This window comes from Nothobranchius furzeri, chromosome 9, assembly GCF_043380555.1.
Source record: "Nothobranchius furzeri strain GRZ-AD chromosome 9, NfurGRZ-RIMD1, whole genome shotgun sequence".
Lineage (NCBI taxonomy): Eukaryota > Metazoa > Chordata > Actinopteri > Cyprinodontiformes > Nothobranchiidae > Nothobranchius > Nothobranchius furzeri.
This window is the reverse complement of record NC_091749.1, coordinates 62,897,761-62,922,870: the sequence shown is the minus strand read 5'-3', so window position 1 is coordinate 62,922,870 and position 25,110 is coordinate 62,897,761. Positions and strand designations below refer to the sequence as shown.

General features: G+C 41.8%; 1 protein-coding gene across 3 annotated transcripts in view; it reads left to right on the top strand.

The window, feature by feature from the left end:
* The window catches only part of syt7b (synaptotagmin VIIb), a 219,581-nt gene that overhangs the window by 107,950 nt on the left and 86,521 nt on the right, over positions 1 to 25,110 (top strand). For all 3 annotated transcript variants that reach the window (XM_015953136.3, XM_015953137.3, XM_015953138.3), the window contains exons 2-4: positions 101 to 204; positions 19,841 to 19,920; positions 21,671 to 21,805. In XM_015953136.3, coding sequence (XP_015808622.3) covers positions 101 to 204; positions 19,841 to 19,920; positions 21,671 to 21,805 — 319 coding nt within the window. The remainder of the gene's footprint in view (positions 1 to 100; positions 205 to 19,840; positions 19,921 to 21,670; positions 21,806 to 25,110) is intronic.

Sequence of the window (25,110 nt, the reverse complement as noted above, 5' to 3'; positions counted from 1 at the left end):
ATTGGGAACTTAGATTTGAGACCCCCAGGAGTCTCAGCAGGATGGGTGTTACATGAAATGCTCTAATGCTCTCGTCTTTTCTGTCTTTGTCTCTCCTCAGGCTCGGTGTCTCTCAGTGTCTTCCTGCTGTCTGTTGCATTCGTAGTCTGCGCCATTTGGCTGGTAGCTCTATGTGGCGTCTGCACCTGGTGTCAACGTAAACTGGTGAGTTACAATCTGCCCTTTGAGTAAATCAGAATCATTTAACACCCTCATCTCTTAGTTTGACTTTTTAAATGAAGCAAGATTCCTCAACCACAGATTTTATGAGAAATAGATCAATGCAGATTGGGACAAATTGAAGCATTGCTCAACAAAAATTAAGTATGACCTAAACATAAACGACATGCTGTCTCACATGTTGTTACAACATCTTTTCTCTGTTCTCTTGTTGAACGGCACTCACCACTATTAATAAGTGATGAGAAGCTGAGATTTACTTCAGGTGCTTTTTTTTAGATATCCTTTTCCAAGATAGAACAAACAATCACCTGATTACACTTTTCTCACTATAGATCATTCTAGTTCCTTCGTCCCACAAATTTAAAATCTTCCTTCAATCACAATCAAGACATGACAAAATGTCTTTAGCACTCAAAATTTTACACATTTGCACAAATGTCATCCCCTTGTACAAATTTTTCACAAACTCAAATCAAAGTATTTCTGACCTTAAAGTATCCAGATGTAGTATTGATATTAGCATGTTCACCAAAACCTGCCGTATCCAGTCCTACACATGTCTACTGCCCTCTGGTGAAACAGCTACAAGTGGTATGGTCCCAATGTTGTCATGGTCTGCATCTGCCCCTTCCTTATGTGCCTCCTGGTGTTCTCCATCCCTCTCTAGATTCCCTTTTGTGTCTCATAGCGCCTTCATGTGTCCTTTGTCTGCGTCTCATTTATGTGTTTTCTGTTTGTAGGCATTCGATCATCCCCATCCCCTCCAGTTGTAGCTCCAGCCTCTTTGTCCCCAGCTCTGTGTGTGTGGATGTGTGCATGTCCATTCCCCAACTCAGTGTGTGTGTGTGTGTGTGTGTGTGTGTGTGTGTGTGTGTGTGTGTGTGTGTGCGTGTCCATTCCCCAGTTCAGTGTGTGTGAGTGTATTTGGGTGTGATTGTGTGTGTGTGTGAGTCCTTCCCTCAGTCTTTTAGTTCAGTTTTGTGTTTATCTGCCCTCCTTTGGTTCTGCTTCCCCATTTAGATAATTGTTGTCACCTGTCTTCCCTCCAGCCATCACTCCACACACCTGCTTCCTGTTTCCCTAATTGTTCCTCCCAGTCTATTTAAGCCCTGTCTTATCTCTGTGTTGTTGTCGGTCCATTGTATTTCTTGGTCAGCGTTGTTTTGTCTCCAGTCTCCAGTCTTTAGTCTCTAGTCTCAGTCTTTAGTTCTCTGCTCAGAATGTGAGCTTTTGGATTTTTTTGTCTTAGTTTACTTACTGTGTTTTTGCCTTCGCCCCCTTGGATTTTGGTTCTCCTCCTAAATAAAGGATTTTTACTTTATACCAACTCCTGCCTCGTGTGATCCTGGGTTACTGCATTTGGGTCCAAACCATCCTCTCAACGTGACAACTTTATTTCTTTATTATTACTGTTTTATTGTTATATATTTTAATTATAAATAAAACGTATTACAAAGTAGTTATATTAACATTAACAATCAAGTTGTCATGTTATTAAAACTGGATTTTATTATTTGTTGGCTTTTTTATCAATATCTGATAAAAAGGTACAGATGTTGTCAAATCTTAATTTCCGATATCGATTTATGCTGTGTGCCCCTCTGAAAATGCATTTCAGATTACCAATATCTCCTATCAAGCAGGCTTAAATTGGGTCTCCTGCCTCTCCTACAGCCTCCGTCCACTCTGTTACAGACTGTGAGAACGTTCTGTCTTTCTTTGTGGACAAAGTCAATAAGGTCAGATCTAGCATCTCTCCTTCAGCCTTATCGCTGCCTCTCCCGACTCCAACCAGGCCCATCATCCTAGATAGCTTTGTTCCTGTTTCTTTGCCCGAGTTAACCAAACTAGTTAACTCTATGAAGACCTCTGCATGCCCGATCGATATCTTACCCTCATCTTTGTTTAAAAGTGCTTTTCAGTCCATCGGTCCCAGCGTGCTCTCTATAGTTAATGCTTCTCTGGTCTCTGGTCAGGTCCCTGCTTACTTTAAGAACGCTGTAATCCACCCGCTTCTTAAAAACCCGAGTCTCGACCCCTCTCTCCATAGCAGCTTCAGACCCATCTCCAAACTTCCGTTCATCTCCAAGATCTTGGAAAAGGTTGTGGCTAAACAACTCACAGCTGCTCTTGATGAACATAACATCTATGATAGCTTCCAGTCAGGTTTTCGTAGAGCTCATTCTACTGAAACAGCTCTTCTTAGGGTCTCTAATGATCTTCTGACTCACAGTGATGCAGGGGACTGTTCTGTTCTGGTCCTGCTGGACCTGACTGCAGCCTTTGACACTGTTGACCATCACCTGCTACTGGAGAGGCTCAGAGACTGGGTAGGCCTATCAGGATCTGCTCTGGAGTGGTTCTCCTCTTATCTCTCTGACAGCTCCTTGTCTGTGGCCGTCTCCAAGTTTAGGTCCTCCACCACCTCCCTTACCCATGGTGTCCCACAAGGTTCTGTGCTGGGGCCTCTGCTCTTCCTCCTCTATCTGCTTCCTCTTCAGCACATCCTGCGCTCCTTCAAAGGAATCTCCTACCATCTTTATGCAGATGACATCCAACTGTACATCTCCTTTAAGCCCCATGAGATGTCTAAGCTGCAGATGTTACACACCTGCTTAGACTCTATCAAAACCTGGATGGCTGGGAGCTTTCTACAGCTGAATGAAGATAAGACTGAGATCCTCATCGGTGCCCCAGACAAGCTGGTTCCCAAAGTCAGAGACTCTCTTAGTCAGCTTGCTTCTCACACCAAACCTTCCGTCAGGAATCTTGGCATGACCTTTGACCCAGCTCTCACCCTCAGTTCTCTTGTTCGCTCTTCCTTCTTCCATCTCAGGAACATTGCTAAGCTGAGTCCCATTCTGTCTCGCTCTGATCTTGAGACAGTTCTCCACACCTTCATCTCCTCACACTTAGACTTCTGTAACTCTCTTTTCACGTGTCTGAGCAGAACCTCCCTGAACCGTCTACAGGTGGTTCAGAATGCCTGTGCTCGGCTTCTGACCAAGTCCTCCAAACACTCCCACATCACCCCGCTTCTCCTCCAGCTTCACTGGCTGTCAGACATCTTCAGGGTTCATTTCAAGATCCTGGTTCTGGTCTATAGGGCCTTACAAGGACAAGCACCATCTTACATTGGTGATCTTCTTAGTCCCTACACCCCCAGCAGGTCCCTGAAGTCCAGTGATCAAAGCCTACTGGTTGTGCAGCACCAGGCTAAAGACCAAAGGTGACAGATCATTTGCTGCTGTGGCCCCCAGACTCTGGAACTCTCTCCCCCTGAGCCTAAGATCAGTGGACTCAGTGGTCTCCTTTGAAAAGCAGCTGAAGACTCACTTGTTCAAACTGGCTTTTGTATGACCTTCTTCACCACTCTCTCTTTATTCTGCTCTCCCCACCTATTCCACCTTCCTCAGGATCCACTGATTTCCCTCTTTCCTATTCTCTCTCTCTTTCTTAACATTTTTTAATCATAATTGTCTATTTTTGCTCATGTTAAATACATTTTTAAACATTTTCTAAATGCTTTTTTATATTTTTACATTTTTTTGTTTTTGTGAAGCACCTCGTGATTTTTATCTTGAGAGGCGCTGTAGAAATGATATTTTCTTCTTCTTCTTCTTCTTCTTCTAAAGTGTTCACCTCTAAGCAGCCTTGTCTTTTTGGCTGGCTCTAATTCACACCTACTGTTAGGTGGAGCTTCCGATTGGTGGGTAGAAGCAACCAGCGGCTGCTTCTCAAATGTGCCACACACACACACACACACACACACACGCACGCACACACACACACACACACACACACACACACAACTATTCTCATCTTACTAGTTGTTGTGAGGATTGTATTTGATTTACATTCATTTAGTGAGTGCATTATGCCTAACCAGAACTAAAACTTAAATCACACCACACCCCTAAAATCTAAAAGTAGAACAAGTAGGACCAGGTGAAATGTCCTCACTTTGCAACTAATGTCCGCACTTTATTGGTCAAGCACCAAAGAAGACCCAAATCTAAAGAAACTTCCCAAAACCCAGTAAACTGACAGTCTCACTACTATAAGTTCTCCAATAGAACACAAGCACTTCTAAGAAGAAATAAAAGCCACACGCAAGAGAACAATAGACGGATCGGCACCCCTAAATGTTTGAAAAACACTGCCTTTTAAAGGCTTGAGCTGTCTAGTTGCAGACTTCCCTCAGCTGGTGCATCACGGCAGCATGCCTCTCTCCATGATGCTGAAAGTAGAGGCAGGAACAGCAAGGAAGAGTGGCAGCTTGCAGGCGCTGTCCAAGGTGCTGAACTCAGGGGAAACTTACAGGAGCCATAGCAATAGGTGGGAAATGTGGCATTGATCTTCAGTATTTAATATAGACACGTACACACACACACACACACACACACACACACACACACACACACACACACACGGCATGTTAATCTGTATGTAATTACTCCCATTGCCAGGAGGGAGAGATTAAAAGTCTCTACTCATTTTTATCACTGTCTGGGCAGCACACCCAACCCAACGCTCATCCTTTTACAACCCAACATGTTCCACATCAACATGTTTATGGATAAATATCAGTGGGGTTGAATTACACCTGGTTTTCTTCTGACAACAACGTGACCTTGAATTGAATGCAGACTCTGCTGTTGTTGATTTGTTTTTCAGAGGAAGAGAGGGCTGACAGAAAAACACCCATGCCCTTTGTAAACATGTGTGTGCTCAGAGCTTTGTGCATCATGGCTGTTCTTCTCCAGCCTCCACAATGTTAATGATTCATATGTTAATAAGCATCGCTTTGAGCGACTGGCTGCTGAAAAAACTGGAATTCTTCCGGTGTATATTGTGATCTTTCCTAAATTCTGTTATATTTTCCTCTCTTTTGTTTGCTTTCCTGTTTCTTTCTGAAGCACAGTTCATAAAACGGACACCAGCTGAGAGTTATTCAGATGAAAGTGTCTCTGATAAAAGATGGAACTGTTAAACCCACCGTTTTCATGTCATCAATGTCTTTGTCTTTATGTCATGATTCTTGTCCTTCTAACAGTCTCCTTTGCATATGTCTTTGTCATCCAATCTATTCTCATAATGTCTTCCCTTGATGCCACAGACACTAAAGTTTCCTCTTCACCATACTAAAAAAGATATTTCCCATCATCATCATCTTTGCTTTTTGATCTTAAACTCCTAAAGGCAACATAAGTGTGGGCTTATAGGCAAAGTTTCTCCTCCAAAATAATGCTAAAGGTATAATCAAGGTGTTAGAAGTGAAATAACAGTTACTTTTTATTGGAAGAGGCAATGTTAATGTAGCAAAACAACAGATGTTGTTTGGTTTTTAAAAGTGAGAAATATCCAAAACATCTGATTTTGAAGAGCAAACGTGTTTTGAAGGAAACATAATGACATCTAGATTTGAATGTTTCACTCTAAACTGTTGTGATCAGTTGTCTGTTTCCATTTATTGCAGCCATTGCAGTATTAAATGGTATTCATTGGTTTCTTTAAGCACACAAAATCACTTTGTCGGAGCTGGATATGCTTTTAGTGTGCGTGATAATAACTTGAAGCAAAATACTAAATTAGTTTAGTTTGTGTTTTAATCAACATTTCTAATTTCCCCTAACCTTGATTGAGACATTGAGCTGCTGAAACATGATTGCTGTTGATTTCATTCATATGAAATTCATAATAATCAGTGTAAACACAATGTGTATGCAGCTACTTTGTATAGATGCACAATATATCAGCATCAGTATCGGTATCGGCTAATTTCTTAACATATCGGTATCAGACCGAAAAGTAAAACTGGGCCAACCGATATTTTTTCCATCTTGTTTCTGTTCGTGTATCCGGTGATTGTCATGTGACAGTGATGGTAATAATATGTATGTCATAAAATATACATATGTATAACTATGCAAGCTTATTTTCTTGAATGTCTTGTTGTCTTTTGATGAAGTGAAAACTAGATAATGTGTGTGTGTGTGTGTGTGCGTGCGTGCGTGCGTGCATGTGTGTGTGTGTGTAATACATACTGGTATCGACAAATATCATCCATGACAGGAATATTACTATCAGATATCGGTATCTGCCCAAAATTTCATATTGGTGCATCCCTACTTTGTATTATTTGAATTTGTTATTTAGATTGCTCACAGATAGGTGTCATGAATGTCTGTTACTCCACATTAAGAACAATCACATTTTTTGTAAATGTGAAAGAAGATGAAAAATGAGTACACTGGATTTTTAGAATGTATTGTACACTTCTGCAGTCTCAAAATGGGATTCATGCCCATTTCTATCCATTCAGAGTGTTGGGCAGATTTATTGAGAGTGGTGGTGTGTGTCCGCAGAGTAACAAAAGAAACAGGCTGGCTGTTAAAACTAGAAGTAAAAACACAAAATGAATAAATCAATATGGTACAAGGCCTCATGACATAAAACCCAGTGGATAAGACCCTTTTTACATTGGATCAACACCACATGATGCGCCCCCCCCAACTACATGAACTATCAAGTTGAAGAAAATTAGGAAATCCTGTTTTCATTGAGAAGGCTAGCATGATGCTGATTCACGGTAATAAAAGGTGTTTTCCTGCTAATTTCTGCATCTTGAAGATGCTCTTTTGTACCCTCACCACTCTGCATATAAACAGCTCAACACTGACGGTATGATGGAGTTGTGGCCTCGCCTTAAGACCTGTATGACCTATATCCTGCCATTTCACACCAGCTCTACATCTTTCATACGTTGGTGCCCCACTCCAACCAGAACTCCTACACCCTGCTATAGCAGTTTAATATGCAGGCTGAACATGAAAATAGTCTCCTAAACCTATCTCCTGCATTAGCTTCTGATAAAAAATGGATGGTGAAACAAGGATTTGAAAATCCTGTCAGATCTGGAGTCCAACACGTTCCCATTCCCAACTCGTCATATACCAGTGCTTGGTCAGACTCCCTCAGCGTCACATACCAACGTGACTGCGTGGTGGCACAGCGGTTAGTGCTGACTGTCTGTTAGCACTGTTGCCTCACAGCAAGAAGGTTGCAAGTTCAAAACTTGGCTGTGAGCTTTCTGTGTGGAGTTGAGTGTTCTCCCCATGCATGCATGGGTTTCCTCCGGGTACTCCGGTTTCCCCCACAGATCACAACATGCCCTATAGCAGGGGTGGAGAACCCTGGTCCATCAAGGGCTGGTATCCAGCATATTTTAGTTTCAACCCTGCATCAACACACCTGATTTCAATCAGTAGGTGATTAACAGGCTTCTGCAGAGGCTGATGAGCTGCTGAACAGGTGAATCAACCACTGAATCAGAAGTGTTGAAGCAAAGACGTGCAGGATACAGACCCTGGAGGACCAAGGTTCCCCACGCCTGCCCTATAGGTCAACATTTGTATGTTGCTTTGGACAACAGCGTCTGCCAAATAAATAAACATAAACATAATAGAGCTCCCTAAACGTAGACATTTAAAAACATGGGAAGGTGGAGGAGGAGCTTGGTCTGTCTTTTGAAATGGCAAATAAATAGATCAATGATCCTCAACAGCTGATTCAGGTGACCCTTTTTAATTAATTCATCATTAGATTTCAGTTTTAATGTACTTTATCTTGCTTCTCTGAATAAATGCAGTGCTTTTATCATCCAGTTTGTAAAACAATTCATTTTTGTTTATGTTTTAACAATAACAAAAAATGGCATAATATCCCAAAAATGTGGATAACTCATTTAATCAATACATTTGCAGTGGTCTCTAGTAGGAAGGAATGCCTTGCAGGCAGCATTCAGGTCACAAAATGCCCACAACTTCTCGTCTCTGCAGGACCCAGTCTGCTGCGACATCACAGCTGAGCTTCAAACGACAAGATTATTTCCTGATATTTGGACATTTTGCCCCGGATTGAATTAAAGCAACGCAACTCTACCACCGACTTGGATGTTTTAGCTTCACAAATAACACAAGCATGGAGGAGTTCTGCTATGAGGTGAAGTTGCTATTGCTAAAAGTTAGCTTAAACTAGCTATGATGTCCGCCGCTGATGATCAAATTCTAAACCAACAATAGCCTTCCCCATCATGAGTCAAGATGGGTGAGTCCATGAATGTTAACTGACAGTGTGATATAGATCTGTGAGGATTTATAAATCCTAGAGTTTCACCGTATTTTATTATTTTTTTCTTTTTGCTAAGCTAACGCAAGAGATAGGTGTAGAATACTATTTTCATGTTCAGCCTGCACGAAAAAGTCTGAGTGACCGATTATATCAGAAAAAAACTTTTAAGACATGGTTTTTCAGTCCACCACACCTTAGTTTTGGGATTACATAAAGATAATTTTTTAAACAAATTAACCATATTACCATGTTTTATTGAGTAATTACCAGAAGTATCCTGGCTTAAGCTTCCTGCTTCCTTTACCTATTGTCTCTAGCTTGACACCTACGGAGCTTTGAAAGAAAAGCGTCTGACTTCTTTGAGTTGCTTGAAGACAGGAATTCACATGATAGGGTGGGGCCAGGCTTCACAATGAGCTCACCCGAAACTCTGGCTGAATAGGACCCACACCCACCCTCACACCTTGGCTCATGTGTTTATGTAGAAGATCATCAGGCAAGGGCGTCAGTTTGTTTTCAGAATTGCTGGGGACAATAACCATACACTTGAGTGGGGTTTAAAAATTGCTGGGGACAATAAAGTAGGCTAGCACAGGGGTCGGCGGCTCCGGAGCCGCATGCGGCTCTTCCATCCATCTGATGCGGCTCTCTGGGCTTGTAAAATAATGAATGGATATTTAAATGAAAAGCTTTATATTTTACTGCATTAATTTTACATCTGTATGCCAATTCTAAATGTAAAGATTGTCTGCGTAAACCTGAACAGGTCCAACCCGGTCCTACTCTGAGACCGGGTTGACACGTCACACTTGTGCGTAATCATATGCGCTTCCTGAGCTGGAGGATGTCAGATTCTGGGCTTCTCCTCGGAGAGGTTCCTGGATGCGTCGTCACATTGGAGACAGGAACAAGCGCTATTCAGCCAAAGTTTCATAATCAGGTGTGGCAGTGTGAGGGTCCTGTCACAGTGTCCCGATAGATAATGCGCCCTGGCTACTTGGCCAAGGGGTTGTCCCTTTGGCTGACTGGTTAGAGCGTATGACACTCACCCGGGAGTCTAGGGATCGAATCCCGCCTGGGCCTTCGTTTCTCCACCTTTCCACATATTGACGGATAAACTCAAGGATGCTGGTTGTTTTGAAAGAATTGCCCCGACGCGCATGGATGAGCTGACATTTTAATCGTTGCGCACATCGCAGAGGTAACTTGATTCCCATCAGAACATCAGAGCTTGGACACTGTGTTCAGCGCGGCTCGGAGTGCCCACGGTGGACAGTGGGCTGAAGATCTGAGGGGTTCGCAGCGCAGTACAGAACCGCGGTGCGTGCAATAAGATTTCCTCCTACTGAAGCGTTCTGGAAATCCGGTCTCTCTGAGGGACGTGTTACTTGGAAAAATGTTCTTTTTATGAAATGATGAAACTTTGGCTGAACAGCGCTTGTTCCCGTCTCTAATATGGAGACGCATTACGCAGTCTGAGGCAGAATCACCTCTTCAGCTCATAAAGCACCTGTAGAGACATTTGATTACGCACAAAGTTTATGTGGAGCAGAAGCGGTCGGGCCACGGCAGGTGAAATGTTCCTAGCCTACATGAAGTGTAACATTAATATGTTACTGGACACGCTGGTCTGGTTGGTTAGACCAGTGTTTGAAGTGGAAAACACACACACACAAAATAATGCTGATAGCGTGGACTAGAAGACAGGTGATGGTTTACGTATTTAAATGATGATCAGGCTGCTGTAAAATGTAATCTCCATCCACATCCAGACAATTATCCTCTATTCTTTCTCTAGTTGCTCTGCTATTGTCTGGGCTGACGTCGCTGATGGTGCGTGGCGCGCCTAACTAGCGGCTGATGCACATTTTACGCATTTGGAGAGGTGGGCTGGAAGCTTTGCTTTTACTGGAAGATGGTCCACTTAACGCACAGGTGTAGACTACATATTAATGACAAATGAATGAAAATTAAATTGTGAGTTTTTACTTCATATTTTAGAAATTAAAATGACGGGGGAAACATTTATGACGTCTTTTTAAACGAAATTTTCTAGCGCGACCTGCCTGCTTCACTTAAGTCACTGCTTATTAAGGTCCGTCCAAAATTACTGTGGCCCATCCAAAAATGAAAACCTGGCGCTGTGCCTGTTACTCTGCAAATTATTGTTCTTCACTTGATCAAACTCAGACTTTGTACAGCTAATGTCAAGATGTAAAATTATGAATTCAGTCGAGCACTTCCGTCCCTCGCTCTCCTTGAACCCGACATCGGCTGTCAGAAGAGGGAGGTGAAGAAGGAGATGAGGCAAACAGAGTTAGTGCGACATAGAGAAACCAGACTGGTGTGGAGGTGAGCAAAACAGCTGGAAAAGTGTGGGTGTTGAATCCCCCACGGATGCGACGCCCATGCGAGCGACCGGTACCTGTTGCTGTCACCTGTTGTGGGCAGCTCTCTGCTGTCTGAGGGTAGGCCCCGCCCACAACGCTGCGGCCGCTGTGGCTCCCAGTGTTTTCTTTACTGTGGGAAACGGGTAATAATGGCTCTTTGATGGGAACAGGTTGCCGACCCCTGGTATAAGATCTGAGCTGGTAAAACAAAAATCCTCATCAGCAGGCTTTTTTTTAAAGGGGGGGGGGGACACACAGCTGCCAATCACAAATTTTGCCGGGGACATGTCCCCGGCGTCCCCGGTTAAAATGACGCCTATGTCATCAGGGGTCATTTGTTCCCTCTTCGGGGGGAAACTCCCACTGGGGTTTAAATCTGGGACTCTCCATCATTTGACCTTCGAACTGAAGAAGCCTCTCAGATGAGAGGTGAAACGTCTTCAAGCAACTCAAAGAAGTCCAGACGCTTTTCTTTCAAAGCTCCTTAGACTACAATGACCTGGATGACTGAGAACCTTCACAGACATCTAGCTTGACACCATTTCCTTGTTTGTCCTCCGTGCTGAGCCCGTTTTTATTAAACTGAAGCAAATAGCAAATAAAGTTACTTAAAGGGAAATCTCTTAGATTTTGTGCTATAAAAAACTAGGCATAATGTTTGCTTTATAGTAGCAATCACCTTCTATAGCTGTTTCTGCTCTGATTGGTTGGAGAATGAAGACTCCAAATCTTGCCGTCTGCTGCCACTTTCTCCTCCAGCTGACTTCTACGTCCTCAAACAAGATCATCTGAGTTTTTATCCCGTGAGAACAATTTAAAAGGCATTAATTCCTACTAGAGCCAACTGCAAATGTATTAAAAATATGAGTAAGGTTGATCTTCAATTCTGGCATGAAGTTGGTTGGATGATTTAGTCTGCATATGTATCTCATGCCGTGTGAACGGGGCCTGATTAATATGCTTTAAATGTACCGAGCAGACACCATTTAGTTTGACTCCTGAGTGTTTTGGATTCAGATGTTTGTGATTAACATCAAACATATCAATGACTTAAATGATGTCATTTGTTTTAACGGAGATAGAAACGTCTGCTCTGTGAGGTAAAAGAGATTTTGCTAAGAATTGAAACAGTACTTTGTGTGAGAGTGGAGCAGGCCTGAGTTGTTGTATACTATAAGAAATGGGACGAGACGTGGAGGGGGTTGGAAACGAGGGGCAGCGACAGGAACAGAGGAGTGCCGACGGGAACTCAAGCTGCTGTTAGCTGGTGTTGAACATCAACATGTATAACAAACACAATAACAAATCCACTCAGGAGGGCTCTGAATGGGGAATCAAAGTCTCCCCTTCATCTCCAGCCACATCTATATCATCATCTGCACCGCTCTATTCTCATCCCCTCCATCCTGTCTCTTCTCTCTCCCCACATCGCCCCTCTGCTCTGTTGTCACTCCTGTTCCTCCTGATCAGCTCCTCTGTTTCTCACATCCTCCCACGCTCCCCTCAACATTTTCAACCCTCTCCTCCCCAGCCTCTTGAAGATTTTATGGTGCTGTTTAATGATAGATGAGCTCCAGCTGATTGGGTATTCTTGATGGATAGAACTCCATCCCTTTTCTTATTTCTTCAATTTGATGTTATTCTGCATGTGTTTACAGTATGGTAGCAGGATGTTTGATGTGTGCGTCAGGTTAGGCGCTGAGATTTGTTTTCTATTAAAAATGTTTGTGCTGTGGACCTGCTGGGCATATGCGATGTGGCGTGATAAATAATAGAGTTTATTGTGGATGCATTAGAGACAGATACAGTGGAATACGTAAAGAGGCCACCTGTCTACAGCTCTCTATCTGCAGAGTTAAGATAAACACTGAAGTGTGTGTGAAATATTTCACCAGCAGGCTGATTGACATTGTTTCTTTTATATAATTAGGTTTAAGCTAAATAATTATGAATACTTCAGCTAAATCTAAAATAAAATTATAATTTCATAGTTAATTAGGAGGAAAAATGTCTACAGGACAATAACGTAAAGTTTGCTAAAAATACATATTTTCAGGGATGTCCCATATTATCGGTCCACCGATATTGGCCTTAAAAAGTAACAGTGGAAAATATCGGTATCGATTTTTACTCCTTTAGTGACCCAACTTTTACAAACCAACTACAAATAATAGATCAAACTCTTCGGCTTCATGTCCTCTCTATCAAAATGCCAAAATATAACAGATCTGAGTTTGAGACATTTTAGTTTCATTTGGCACAACTTGTGAATAATTAGGATGTTGCCATGTGTAGTGAGGATCTGCTGTCCTTAGAGCACGTAACTGTCTGTAGCTAGCAGCTAGCAAACAACCAAAACAAACACAAGAACCTTCGCCCAAAGCTTGCTCTTCTTAAAAGAAAATCTTTATAAATGTTTTATCATCGTAACTACGATAAACACAAACAGAAAAAATACATTACTGACTAAGCCCCCACAATGCAGGTGAAAAATTGAAGCAATCCCGGAAGTGAAATAAATTGCAGTTCCACCCTCATCCGCTAGGGGCCGGTGTCAGAAGCAAGCAATTCCTCATTGACTCCCATGTTAAAAATACCAATTTCACAGCAGAAATAAACATGTGTACAGCCTGGTACCAAAACATGTTTTTTGTTTAAATGATCTAGTTTACACTCATGACAACTCTGAGGGGGTTGAATTTTTTTGTCACTCTTCTGTTTAAGTGTATTAAAAGCCTAAAATTCTGTATAATTAATGAGCATATGACCCACGTGACCGCAGAGCTAGCTCCGGGGAAAGGCCTCAGCCTGAGCCTCGGCCTCGCCTGAAAACTGTTCGGTCATTTTCAATCTCTCAACTTAGACCATTAGTTGTAGCGTTTGTGTATTCTTTTTTTGGATATTATTTGTGCAATTGTTGGACAAAATGACTTGCTGTTAGCCTAGTGAACTAGACCAAATTCTTGCTTTGCAAAGAATCTAGGCATGCTCCATTGGAACCTCAGCAGCTCCTACCAGGAATCTGGCTAGCCAATCACAGCTCTCTAGAGGGGTTTCAAACACATAAAGAGCTGTGATTGGTCCATAATGGTGGGCCAGTCATAGTGCTCTATCTGCTTAGTGAACAAATCACAGAGCTTTATCCGCTTTGTGGGCCAATCAGGGCACTCTATATGCCTGGTGGGCGGAATGATGCAACAGAGTGAAACAAGAGTACGTCACATTCATTGTCCAGTGGAATGCGGAGATCATTTGAAAGACAACGGTAGAACCCGCCCCACAACCGAGAGCCGTCAATGGAGCGTGGCCAGACTAAATAATACATTTATTTAGTCTGGCTTGTCAGGCTAACTTGCTGTGGCATTAATTGCACTAATAGAGCGTCCAAGGAGTCTCCACTTCATTTTTTTCGGTAAGTAAAATTATATTATGTATTTTAGGTCACTGCCGAGCTGAGCTTAGATTTTAACATGTACTGTTTAACCATGAAATTTAAATGTAATAGGGTAAAACCCAGTGCATTTAACATAATGCTGCACTGTAGAAAATGGGTTGAAATATAACATGTTGGTGGAGCTGGGTTCCAACTATCGGCTTGTGGAGTAGAGCCCTGCACGGGCCTAAAATCTGAGCCCGTGTCCGGCCCGGCCCGAGGGTGTGGAGCCCCAACCTGACCCGGTCCGAGAAGGTTTTCAGGATTCTCTGGCCCGACCCGAGCCTGACTTTTTTTTAACCTTTGATAATGTTTTAGCGTGATAGAATGCTCCGCATTCTAATTATCTGTGGGAAGCGTGCTGCAGTAAAAAAAAAGAAAGAAAAAAAAAAGAAAAGAAAAACAGCATCAATGCGGCTTTTTTTTTCTAACAGAGCGTATTTTTCAAGTGGCAAATGACATTTACGAACACTATATTAATTGGATGTGTTTGTAAATTTAATCTGCTCTGAAAATGCGCTCTTGTGCAATTAGAAAAAAAAGCAGCATTCTAATTTCCTAACTGCGAGTGCATTTTCAGAGTGGCAGATAAAACAAACGCCCCCAATTAATAAAGCGTTTGTATATTTAATCTGCCACTCTGAAAATGCGCTCTCCTATTAGAAAAAAACCCAGCAATGAATGCTGTATTTTTTTTAACTGCAGAACGAATTTATTCACAGAAAAATAGAATGCTGCCGTTTTCATGAGAATAAACGAATGGTTTCTGACATATCAAAATGGACATAAAATGGCATATTAGAATAGGGGCACATGTTTCAATCAGCAGTTTGAGAATTCGTTTATATAGGCACATTTATGAACCACACAGACCTTAACTGAGCTAACGGGTGCCGGTGCGTGAGAAGCAGGCAGGTGCTGCTGCGTTTAAGTGTTTCAGTTTTTTTTATGAATTTGATTAAAAATATGTTTATGTTTATGTATTTAGCAGACACTTTTGTCCAAAGCGACTTACAAGTGATAAAAATAAAGGCGCCCGGCCCGTGTCCAAGGTAATTACACAGTCATTGGCCCGAAACCCGGCCCTCGGGCCTCTGGCTTCAGTGCAGGGCTCTATTGTGGAGCTCTCAGGACACCGATGTTTTCCACCCGGTTCTCCCCTCCCCGTAGATCGGCGCATCTCTGTCTGATCGCGACTCCTCACTGCTGCGCGGGCTGCTGGCTTGTGGAGCTCTGGGATGGAAACCTTTCCACCAGGTTCTCCCCAGCGGCAGCTCTGCGCATCTCAGATCGCAGCGGCACTTGTCTGCTGTGCGGCTGCCGGCTTGTGAAGCGCTCTGGAGACCTCTGTGTTCCACCCTGTTTTACCCAGCGGTCAGCCCAGTGTATCTCTGACTCAGAAGCTCTGATGTTGTGCACAGTTAACTCCGGTTGTAGCTAGGTTGCTACCTCCGTTAGTTTAGCTCCCACCTCTGCGTTAGCTTTGGGTTAACTTCAGGTTAGCTTGTAGCTAGTTCGACCACATGTCGTCAGTTGATCCCAGCCTTACAGCCCCACCCTCAGCTCCACCTCTTCCCTTTTGTGGAATTGTCTGGGCTTGACGGAACTTGTGACACGGTCAAAATGGCGGTGGTGGCCACCTCCCATTTTAGCTCAAAAACTTATTGGAGTCTATGGAAACCCATTGTCCAATATTTATATGTCGATGTTACTGACACACATCTTAGCATTGCGCTTAGCAATTAGCATCACTTAGCATGTGTACACTTATGCTGCTTACATTTTTTCAGCTAAGTAACTATAACACACACCCAAACATTCTCTAAACAAATTGATACAAATTTTCTCTGAGGCACGAATGTATAAATCAAAATCAGCATGTTTGTGATCCGTTTATTCATTTGTTTCTGCCTAAATGTAAGATGTAAACACACCAGCATGGCTGCCAACTCTCACGTGATGAGCGTGAGACACACGCATTTGACCACCTCCAAATAGTTTTTATTGGGGGGGACGCCGCATATAGCGGTGTTGGAAATTAAGAGTTAGAAATTATCGGATTTTGACAAAGAAAAAATAACAATATCGAGCATCCCTAATAATTTTTGTTTCCAAAATGAAAAAATATATATATTTTTGAATTTAGGAACTTATTTTACATTCAGCACATATCTGGTATTGACCACTTGAAAAAAATTTGTGTTTCGTTTCCTTGAAAAATCTTCACATTTGCTCCGAACGCTTCACAATTGTGGTGTTTGTGAGTTTTTTTTTAAGAGTGTGAACTGTAATATTGCCGTTTTTCCACCAGGAAACTTGTGGCAGCTGCTCTTCAGAAACTCTTTTCACTTTCATATATAATTTAATGCACACAATCCATTCAGCTCTGCAGATCCTGACGTCAGACTGACCTCCTTCTTGAGGCTTCATGGCAGCACTATTGCTGGTCGTGGGTGTGAAGCCACTGCACCAGATGGGAGTTTTTTCACATAAACTGTGTGGTTTCTGCAGTTTTTGATGCTCTCCAGGGTCTTCTAGCAGTCTGAAAACATGCAGTTAAGGTCAGCTGCGAAGTGAATTCTACACAGGTGTGAATATGAAACAGGTATACCCTTTGACACAAATAAATTCAAATTGTTCTAAATTCAAAGTATTAGAATATGGTCATGAGCTTTGGGTAGTCACCATAAGAACGAGATAGCGGATATCAGCAACCAAAATTAGTTTTCCCTGCAGGGTGTCTGGGCTCTCCCTTAGAGATAGGGTAAGAAGCTCGGTCGTCCCGGAGGATGCCTCCTGGACGCCTCCCTTGTGAGGTTTTCCGTCCGGGCACATCCGACAGGGAGGAGACCTAAAAGAAGACCCAGGACATGTTGGCTGGACTATGTCTTTCGGCAGGCTTGGGAACGCCTTAGGATTTCCCTGGAGAGCTGACCCAAGTGGCTGGGGAGAGGGTAGAAGAAGAAGAAGAAAATATCATTTCTATAGCGCCTCTCAAGATAAAAATCACGAGGCGCTTCACAAAAACAAAACAAAAAAAATGTTAAAATACAAAAAAGCATTTAGAAAATGTTTAAAACTATATTTATAATGAGCAAAAATAGGCAATCTGGATTTAAAAGAAAAATTGTTAAGAAAGAGAGAGAGTGAACAGGAAAGAGGGAAATCAGTGGATCCTGAGGAAGGTGGAATAGGTGGGGAGAGCAGAATAAAGAGAGAGTGGTGAAGAAGGTCATACAAAAGCCAGCTTGAACAAGTGAGTCTTCAGCTGCTTTTTAAAGGAGACCACTGAGTCCACTGATCTCAGGCTCAGGGGGAGAGAGGTCCAGAGTCTGGGGGCCACAGCAGCAAATGATCTGTCACCTTTGGTCTTTAGCCTGGTGCTGCACAACCAGTAGGCTTTGGTCACTGGACCTCAGGGACCTGCTGGGGGTGTAGGAACTGAGAAGATCACCAATGTAAGATGGTGCTTGTCCATGTAAGGCCCTATAGACCAGAACCAGGATCTTGAAATGAACCCTGAAGTTGACTGGCAGCCAGTGAAGCTGGAGGAGGGGTAGTCTGGGTCTCACTGCTTAGTAGAAGTGTCTGGAAAAAAATAAAAGATTTACGTCCAAATCACGATTATTCAAATAAAGATTCTGAATTGGTCCTGTCCGAAAGCCTTCATGTAAACTACTGAACTTCCTAGCACCCTGATCGCATCAATGCTGGAGCCGGCGCTAGCTGAGCTGCTCTGTGTTCCTACACTAGCCTAATAAACTAGACTGAGCAATCGGCTGAGATACGACAGAGACGTACCTTTTTTATTAATTCATGAGCCAAGAAGTAATTTCCATGATGTTTAAATGGTTTATCCTGTTGAATTTGAGTGTGTTTCATGCTGACGGCACCGATAATTGACACTTGTTAAGACTAATTCGTGCCGGTGACCCCGGCTTTCCACAGGAGCCGTCAGCAGCACGTCATGGCTGCTGATAGGAACTGCTGTGTTCAACAGAACCTTTTCCACTGGAGCCGTCAGCAGCGCGAGTCTGCCGTGTGTCAGGAGCAGCATGTCGCGGCCTTTACGCGCCGGTTCTATTTTCTACGCGCGACGCCTCTGAAACGGGTCAAGTTCGACATTTTTGGGGAAGGAAAGACAGGAAATCGGACACGGAAATGGAGAGAAGCTCCCGAGATTTTCAGAATAAAGAACGTACTGCCTTCCGGTTGCTTTACTTTAAAAAAGGTTACTAACTGCGGCCCCGTGAGAAGTTATCTCCTAGCTAGTGGTCTCCTTTGTTTTTCAGGTCCGTTTTGGCGATTACAACAGACAGAACATTAAACACAAACCATGTTGTAGTTTTCTCCTGCTTGTTGTTGTGTTTACTGACGAAGTCACTCGTGTGACTTCGTGCTCGGTCGGTGACAGCTGCTCCCCTGCTGCTTCGCGTCTCGTGGGAAGGGCCAAGCAGCAGTTTACGCGAGCAAGACGTGCTGCTGCAGTAACGTGCTGCTGACGGCTCTGGTGGAAACCCGGGGTTAGTCTTCCTGTTAAATGATACATGTTACTGGTCCATCCAAACCTGTTAAGATGTTTCACACACACTGACACATCGTATTCACTTTTTCTCTGCTTCTTCAGACCACAAGCATACAGCTACATGCACATTCTAGTCTTCACTCCAGTTGACACTCTTCGTCACTAATATCATTGACTGAGAATCAATTCTGAAATGAATCGTCACCCCGAGAATTGGAATCGAATTGAACTGTGAGCTGTTGTCATATTCACATCCCTTCTGCTTAGGCTCCTTCCCGTGCGCCCATACCCCGGACAAGCGGAGGAGAATGGATGGATTATGAAGAACATTTTACAGAATGTTTAGCTGAACATTTTGAGCCCCGTTCTGACCTCCTCATTAGTCTATAATAGAAACGTGTTGCATAAGGATGCTAGTGACTCAGAGAAGGAGCTCAGTGTTACAGACTCAGGAGGTGAATGAAGATGAAGTTCAGTAAAACATATTTTACCTGTAGCTACTGAGTTATTCTCATTTGTTGAAAGTTTACACCTCTAAGTGGTAAAACTGGTGTAAAAATGAGAAGTGTATGCCTTTAAAAGAAGAAACCTTTCTAATATAACCAACTTAACATTATTTTCACTATTAACAACCTTCCTCTGCTCTGGAAAATTATTCCTGTGATGGAAGTCTGCTACAATGAATGTGCATCCGCAGCTTTTAACGTATGTTGCAGCAGCTCTGAGGTTAAATGAACGTTTCGATCTTCTCTGCGTTTACAGTGTCTTATCCATAATTACCTGTTAGTATGTGAATTGTGATACACAGCCAGATAAAGTAAATGTGTGTTTTACTGTTGCTTTGTGTAAAGTTATGTTTGTGCATGCTTTATTCATCTGAAAGTGTGTTTTTGCATCTCATTTTAGTGAAGTGGTCCCTCGTCACGCTCATCCTGCAGTTCTGGCCATCAAACCAAAATCTGCAGCTCTTCTCTCATTCGTCATGTTTTTGTCACACCTAGTAGAATCTGATGTGGTCTCAGAGCCTCTGTGATGAAATCCACACGTGGAAAAATGCATTTGTGCGCCACAAACAAGACACAGGTCTGAGATCCGCTTCCCTTTTTGATTCTGTGCGTTTGTCTTGTTTCTCTGCAGGGGAAGAGGAACAAACCAGGGATGGAGGCTCCCGGCTCTCCAGACTCTCCGAGAGGTCGAGGAGAAAACAAAGCCATCAAGTAGGTGTCAGGTGTACTTTACTTATTTCTGAACACAGAGTTATGCTAATAAAGTTTTGAATTAAAAGATTTTTCTTCTTAACCCAAAAACACAAACATTTTAATTTCCCAGACGTCTTGATATAAAAACAATCCTGTCTTTCAGATAAAATTAATAAAAGTGTAAATGTCGACAAATGTTTTAAAAAGGATAACCCATCTGCGCTGTAAAACTGTTTGATGGTAAATTAACTTATTTCTTATTTTCTGTCAGGAGTCTGTTTTCTACTTTAATGCATCTCCTATGTTTTCACAAAACCTTAAAATCTAAGCAAATTGTTAAAAATGAAAGGCTTTCCATTTACTGGGTTTCTGCAGACCCAGTGTTCAAGGCCTTCTCCATCTTTTATTTATGTATTTATTAGAGCAAGAGTTTTGCTGTATGAGTTGGATTTAGGCTTCCTTTCTTTCCTCCAAATAAAATATTGTTCCAGCAAGTTCCAAAAATTTAATTTATTTTAAAGAGAAATGGCCAAATGATTCTTCTATATTTTTAAAAAAACAAATATTTTATCTTAATTGTCAGTTGCACACGTTATATACACGTCTAACGTGCCTCTGCGTTAAAATGGGACTGTAAGTGAACTTAACGTAGCGGCTATGATGTTTATTTTAATTTGTTGAAAAACGGGTGGGCCTTATAAGACTTTTCTTCTTCCTGCTCCCTTTTCACTTATGTGCAGAAACTAAAGTTAAAGTGTGTTTCATATCCAAGAATATTAGTTCAGTCGAAGGCAATAAATTGATTGGAAATGAAAAGGTTCACCATAAATGTATTAAATGCATGTGAACACTTCACTTGTTGTCAAATGGGTTATTTATTTTATTTTTTGCACCATTTTTGCCTTTTAATAGATTCATCCTCAGAAAGCTGTAGTTTCTATCAGCTTTAAAAGGATACTTTGCAACTTCTTCATATTTTTAAAACCTTTTCTTGAGCCAGTATGTGTTTTTACTTTTATGTAAAATTGATGATTTGTTGTTGTTGACCGAATAAAAAAAATAAATAAATAAAAAGACCTTTTACAGGGCCACACAAAGGCCACCCAGCCCCCATCGCCCTCTGTGGCCAGAATATTCCACTTGCAACTTCAGACTGACATACCAGGCGCTGCCGTCTGGGTCTAGCACTTTTCCTGCATGTTTTAGATCATGAACACAGCTGATTTGTTTAATGAATCACTTTTCTAGACACTAAGGAAGGCTGGGGAGACATTTCAGCTGTTAGATTCAGGTGTTAAAAAGACGAACGCACAGTGTGGAGATAGGTTTTGCTTTCGGTTCTACAAACGGACACTAGGGGGCGCTAACAGCAAGCCAAAACTGCACAGTTTGCCTTGAATGAAATCATTTTAACACTTTTATGTTTTAGATTCATTCAAAATTACAGTTTCAATTTAGAATTTACTGATTTTCACTTTTTAAATAATTATTATCTATAAGGTTCCCACACCTGTTTTCATCACTTGGTTAATTTCTGGTTTTAAAACATACAAATTGCAAAACAATAGTCAGTTTTTTGTGTATGTATTTGGTGCGTAAAAGTCCTGTGGCATAGATTATACTGTAAGCACAGTTTATTTTTAATCTATCCCTGTTCGTTGCCTCTCACTGACCTTTGATGTTCTGTTGACACCTCTCTCTTTCGCTCATGTTTAATTTCACAGAGTTTGCTGTCTAACCCTCTGTCTGTCTGTCTGTCTGACTGCAGCGATCTAGACAGAGACTTTTGGAATAACAATGACAGCAGCAATGTGCAGCAAAGGTGGAGCTCCTACCCACCCAAAGAGTTCCTCCTAAACATGTCTCCCTATGCTCCCTACGGAGACCCTCGCCTCACTCCCAAGTGAGTCCAGGTCATGGCTGGTAAGGGACCCCTCTGTCTGGGCAGGGCTGTTAACAACAAGGGGCTCGTTTACATCCTGGAAACCTACAAGAAAAACTCTGTGTCTGGTTAATGATAAGGAAATGGAACATTTCTGCACAATAAACTAATGATTTTAGTTCAGTATTTTGAACTTGTATATGAAAAAAAGAGAAAAGTCTTTAAGTTGATTCCTCTGAGCATGCAACAGCAAAGCTCAGGTGTTTCTTCTTTAGGGGATGAGGCGGTGCTTGGCATGCACTGCTGGTCATGCAGCCCTGATAGTGATGTGCACCACCATCCCTTAATACTGCTGCGATTCTTAGGATTACCCTAACATTGACAGAGATGTGACCATTTAAAAAAAAGCTGATTTTATATGTAAAGATGTCTCCCAAAAGCCAAATTTACACAAGAATCCTGCATTTAAAAAGATAAATCTACAACAAAACTGAAACCTGAGATTTTCACATCACTTTTTAATGTTGTAAAACAATATCTTAAGTTCTGTTGCTATAAACCAAATAATAACAGTCAGAATGTCGCATTTTATTTTGCATTTGCACAGAGTATAAAAATGCGTGACAGCCCCTTTGCTTACAGCCCTGCTATCCTCACCAGACCTTATTTGCCTTCTCACCTGCAACCCATGGTGTTACCATGGAGACGGTCAACCCTTGAGCTGATCTCACTGTTTTACGTGAACATTTTACAACATTTGTGGCCACTAAACTGCAAGTGTTCAAAGTTTTAACACTTCTGAAATATCTGCTGAGGGTTGGCTGCTAGAATTGTATTTATGGTGATGGGTTTCTTTGAAAACTTAAAAGACGTATGCGTATTTGCCTTCTGGAGAGAAGCTGGATAAGACAACCACTAGCATAGCTTGAGTAAACAGGTTGATGGGATTTAAAACAGTTAGCCTCTAGTCTTGCTTTTTAAACATTTAAATTGGGCAAAATCTATCTGCAAACACTTTTAAAGTTCACAAATAAACATGTTTGTATCTTTATTTCATCCTATTTGTGTCATGTATAGATGCTAAATTTTGTCTAGTTCACCGTATCATCCTCTCTAATAAACCTATTATATCAACCAAAAAACAACAATAAAAGAAGAGATAAAACTTATTTTGGTGAAAGTATTTTAACCTCCTGAGACCCAAATTTGTACTTGGTGTAATTTAAAAGACAAAACAATTCCATTACAGATCAGTCGAATCTCATGAGTGTGAAAAATAAATAAATAAATAAATCTATGAAAAAAAGATGAAATAATAAAAATTTTGATAAGTGTCCGAAAAAAAGAAAAAGGAAAATGTTTAAACTTAAAGTTATTATTATCAAGCATCTCTAAATAATAATAAAATGGTTTAAGTTAAAGAGAATAAAATGTTATAATGCAAAAAGTCAATGAGCACGTGCGGACACCGGAAACTTTCCGTAACTCTGCGCCACACCGCAGTCGGTGTGAATGCTCTGATTGGACACAGCGATTTTTTGTCTTTGCGGAAGCCAAACGGAAACCAAACCGCTTCTGTTCTGTTCTCTGAGCTTGTTTTGAGTCCCCTTCTATTTCTTGCTCAAATAAATTTTAAAAAAATTAGTGATTTGAGGAAGTGTTGGCAGATGGATTTTGCTACAGCTGTCTGACTCTTCTGTGGTCCTGGTGCCAAATCTCACCTGGTTGTATTGTTATAATTAATCTCATTATCTGGCGTCTCACTAGAAAACAAATAGGCATATTACCTGAACTGTGCATGGGTTCAGTAAGCAGGGTGGGTTTTGTTCTGTTGTTTTCTGTGTGTGTGAAGTCTTTGTGTTTTTCTCATCTCACCTCGTCCTCCACCTCCTCTGCTTGTTGTAACTACTCCCACTGTAGCTCATAGCCTGATGGCCCTCCTGAGTCTTGTCTGCTGAGCCCCATTCTAAAAATAGCCACACACGCCGTCTCCTTCACGTGCAGCGGAGCAATTAAGCGTTTGGATGGTAAAAAGTCTGCCCCGTATCAGCCTCCGCTTCCTCATTTAGATGCATCTTACACGATGGCAGAGGCATCGAGTCAACCTGTTTGTTCTTATCCTCTAATTGCAGCTCACGTGACCCTTTCAAAAAAGCCACCAGGTGATCAGTTGCTCTGTCTGAGCAGTGATGTTGAAAATATTGTGAACTCAGTGCGCAGTGGTGATTAAAGCTTTCGCTGTGATTGCTCTGCATTCTGTTTAGCTTCAATTGGTATTTATTAGGTCGATAACGGAGTGGGGTTTGAAATTTGCTATGGTAGATGAGTAAATTATTCATTTCCGTCTCAACAAATTACTGTAGCTAGTATTATTTGTTCTGCAAATTTCATATACACCTCTGAGATGTGATTTTAAGGGCAGGTAATAAAAATTTAAATATAACGTTCAAAACGCTGATGGTCAATGGGAGAATTCCTATCCAGAATCCCAACTTTGAGCATTCACTTTATGTCTGACTGTGGTCTCAGATGTCCTCCTGTTGTGGTTGGTTTTCACTCAGAGCGTCCCGCGTTCAATTTGTGTTCGTCTCTGTGGCTTTACGCCTAGATCAGCAGGGGGTGGGCTTGTGGCATGCTGAGTAACCGTCTTCTTCTTTTGCAGATGATCTTTGCAACTGGTGTAAAACATGATGCAGAGGCATTAGATGTAACTGCTGCAGGTGTGGGATTACAGACATTAGTGCTCTGTGTTCTCATCACCTGCATCTGCAGTCTGAAAAGCTTGGAGCGATGCATCTGCATAATCACTTCGCTGGGCTGCCCATTCCAACCAGCCAGCAGGTCGATCAATGCTGTCGCCACCTGCGACAAAAATGGAGCCATTTCTCAGCATTTAAAACTGATCATTGGGTTCTATGTAGCTGCTATGGCACATGTTTACAATGTGGTGAAAATGAGTAAGTAACAATGATCAGCTTACTTACAAAGTCTTGAAATAAGGTAAACACATCAGGTGAGCATATTAGGGATGGCCCATTCCGATATCAAGATTGAAAGTAATTCGACATCAGCCCAAAAAACACTGTATGGGATAATATCGGACGGCATCAAAAATCTCCGATATAAGTGGTCTGTTAAGGTTCACATTTTTGCAACCAATGGTTAAAAACAAGTCTTTTTTTTTCATTCTTACTGTTATTGGCTCTTGTTCTCTGATTGAGTAATATCACTTGATCAAGCCTTTCATACATTCCACACTACGAAATAGGTAAAAGAATGACTGATTTTTGCTTACCGTAAATCCTCTAATACAGGCCCGGGCCTGT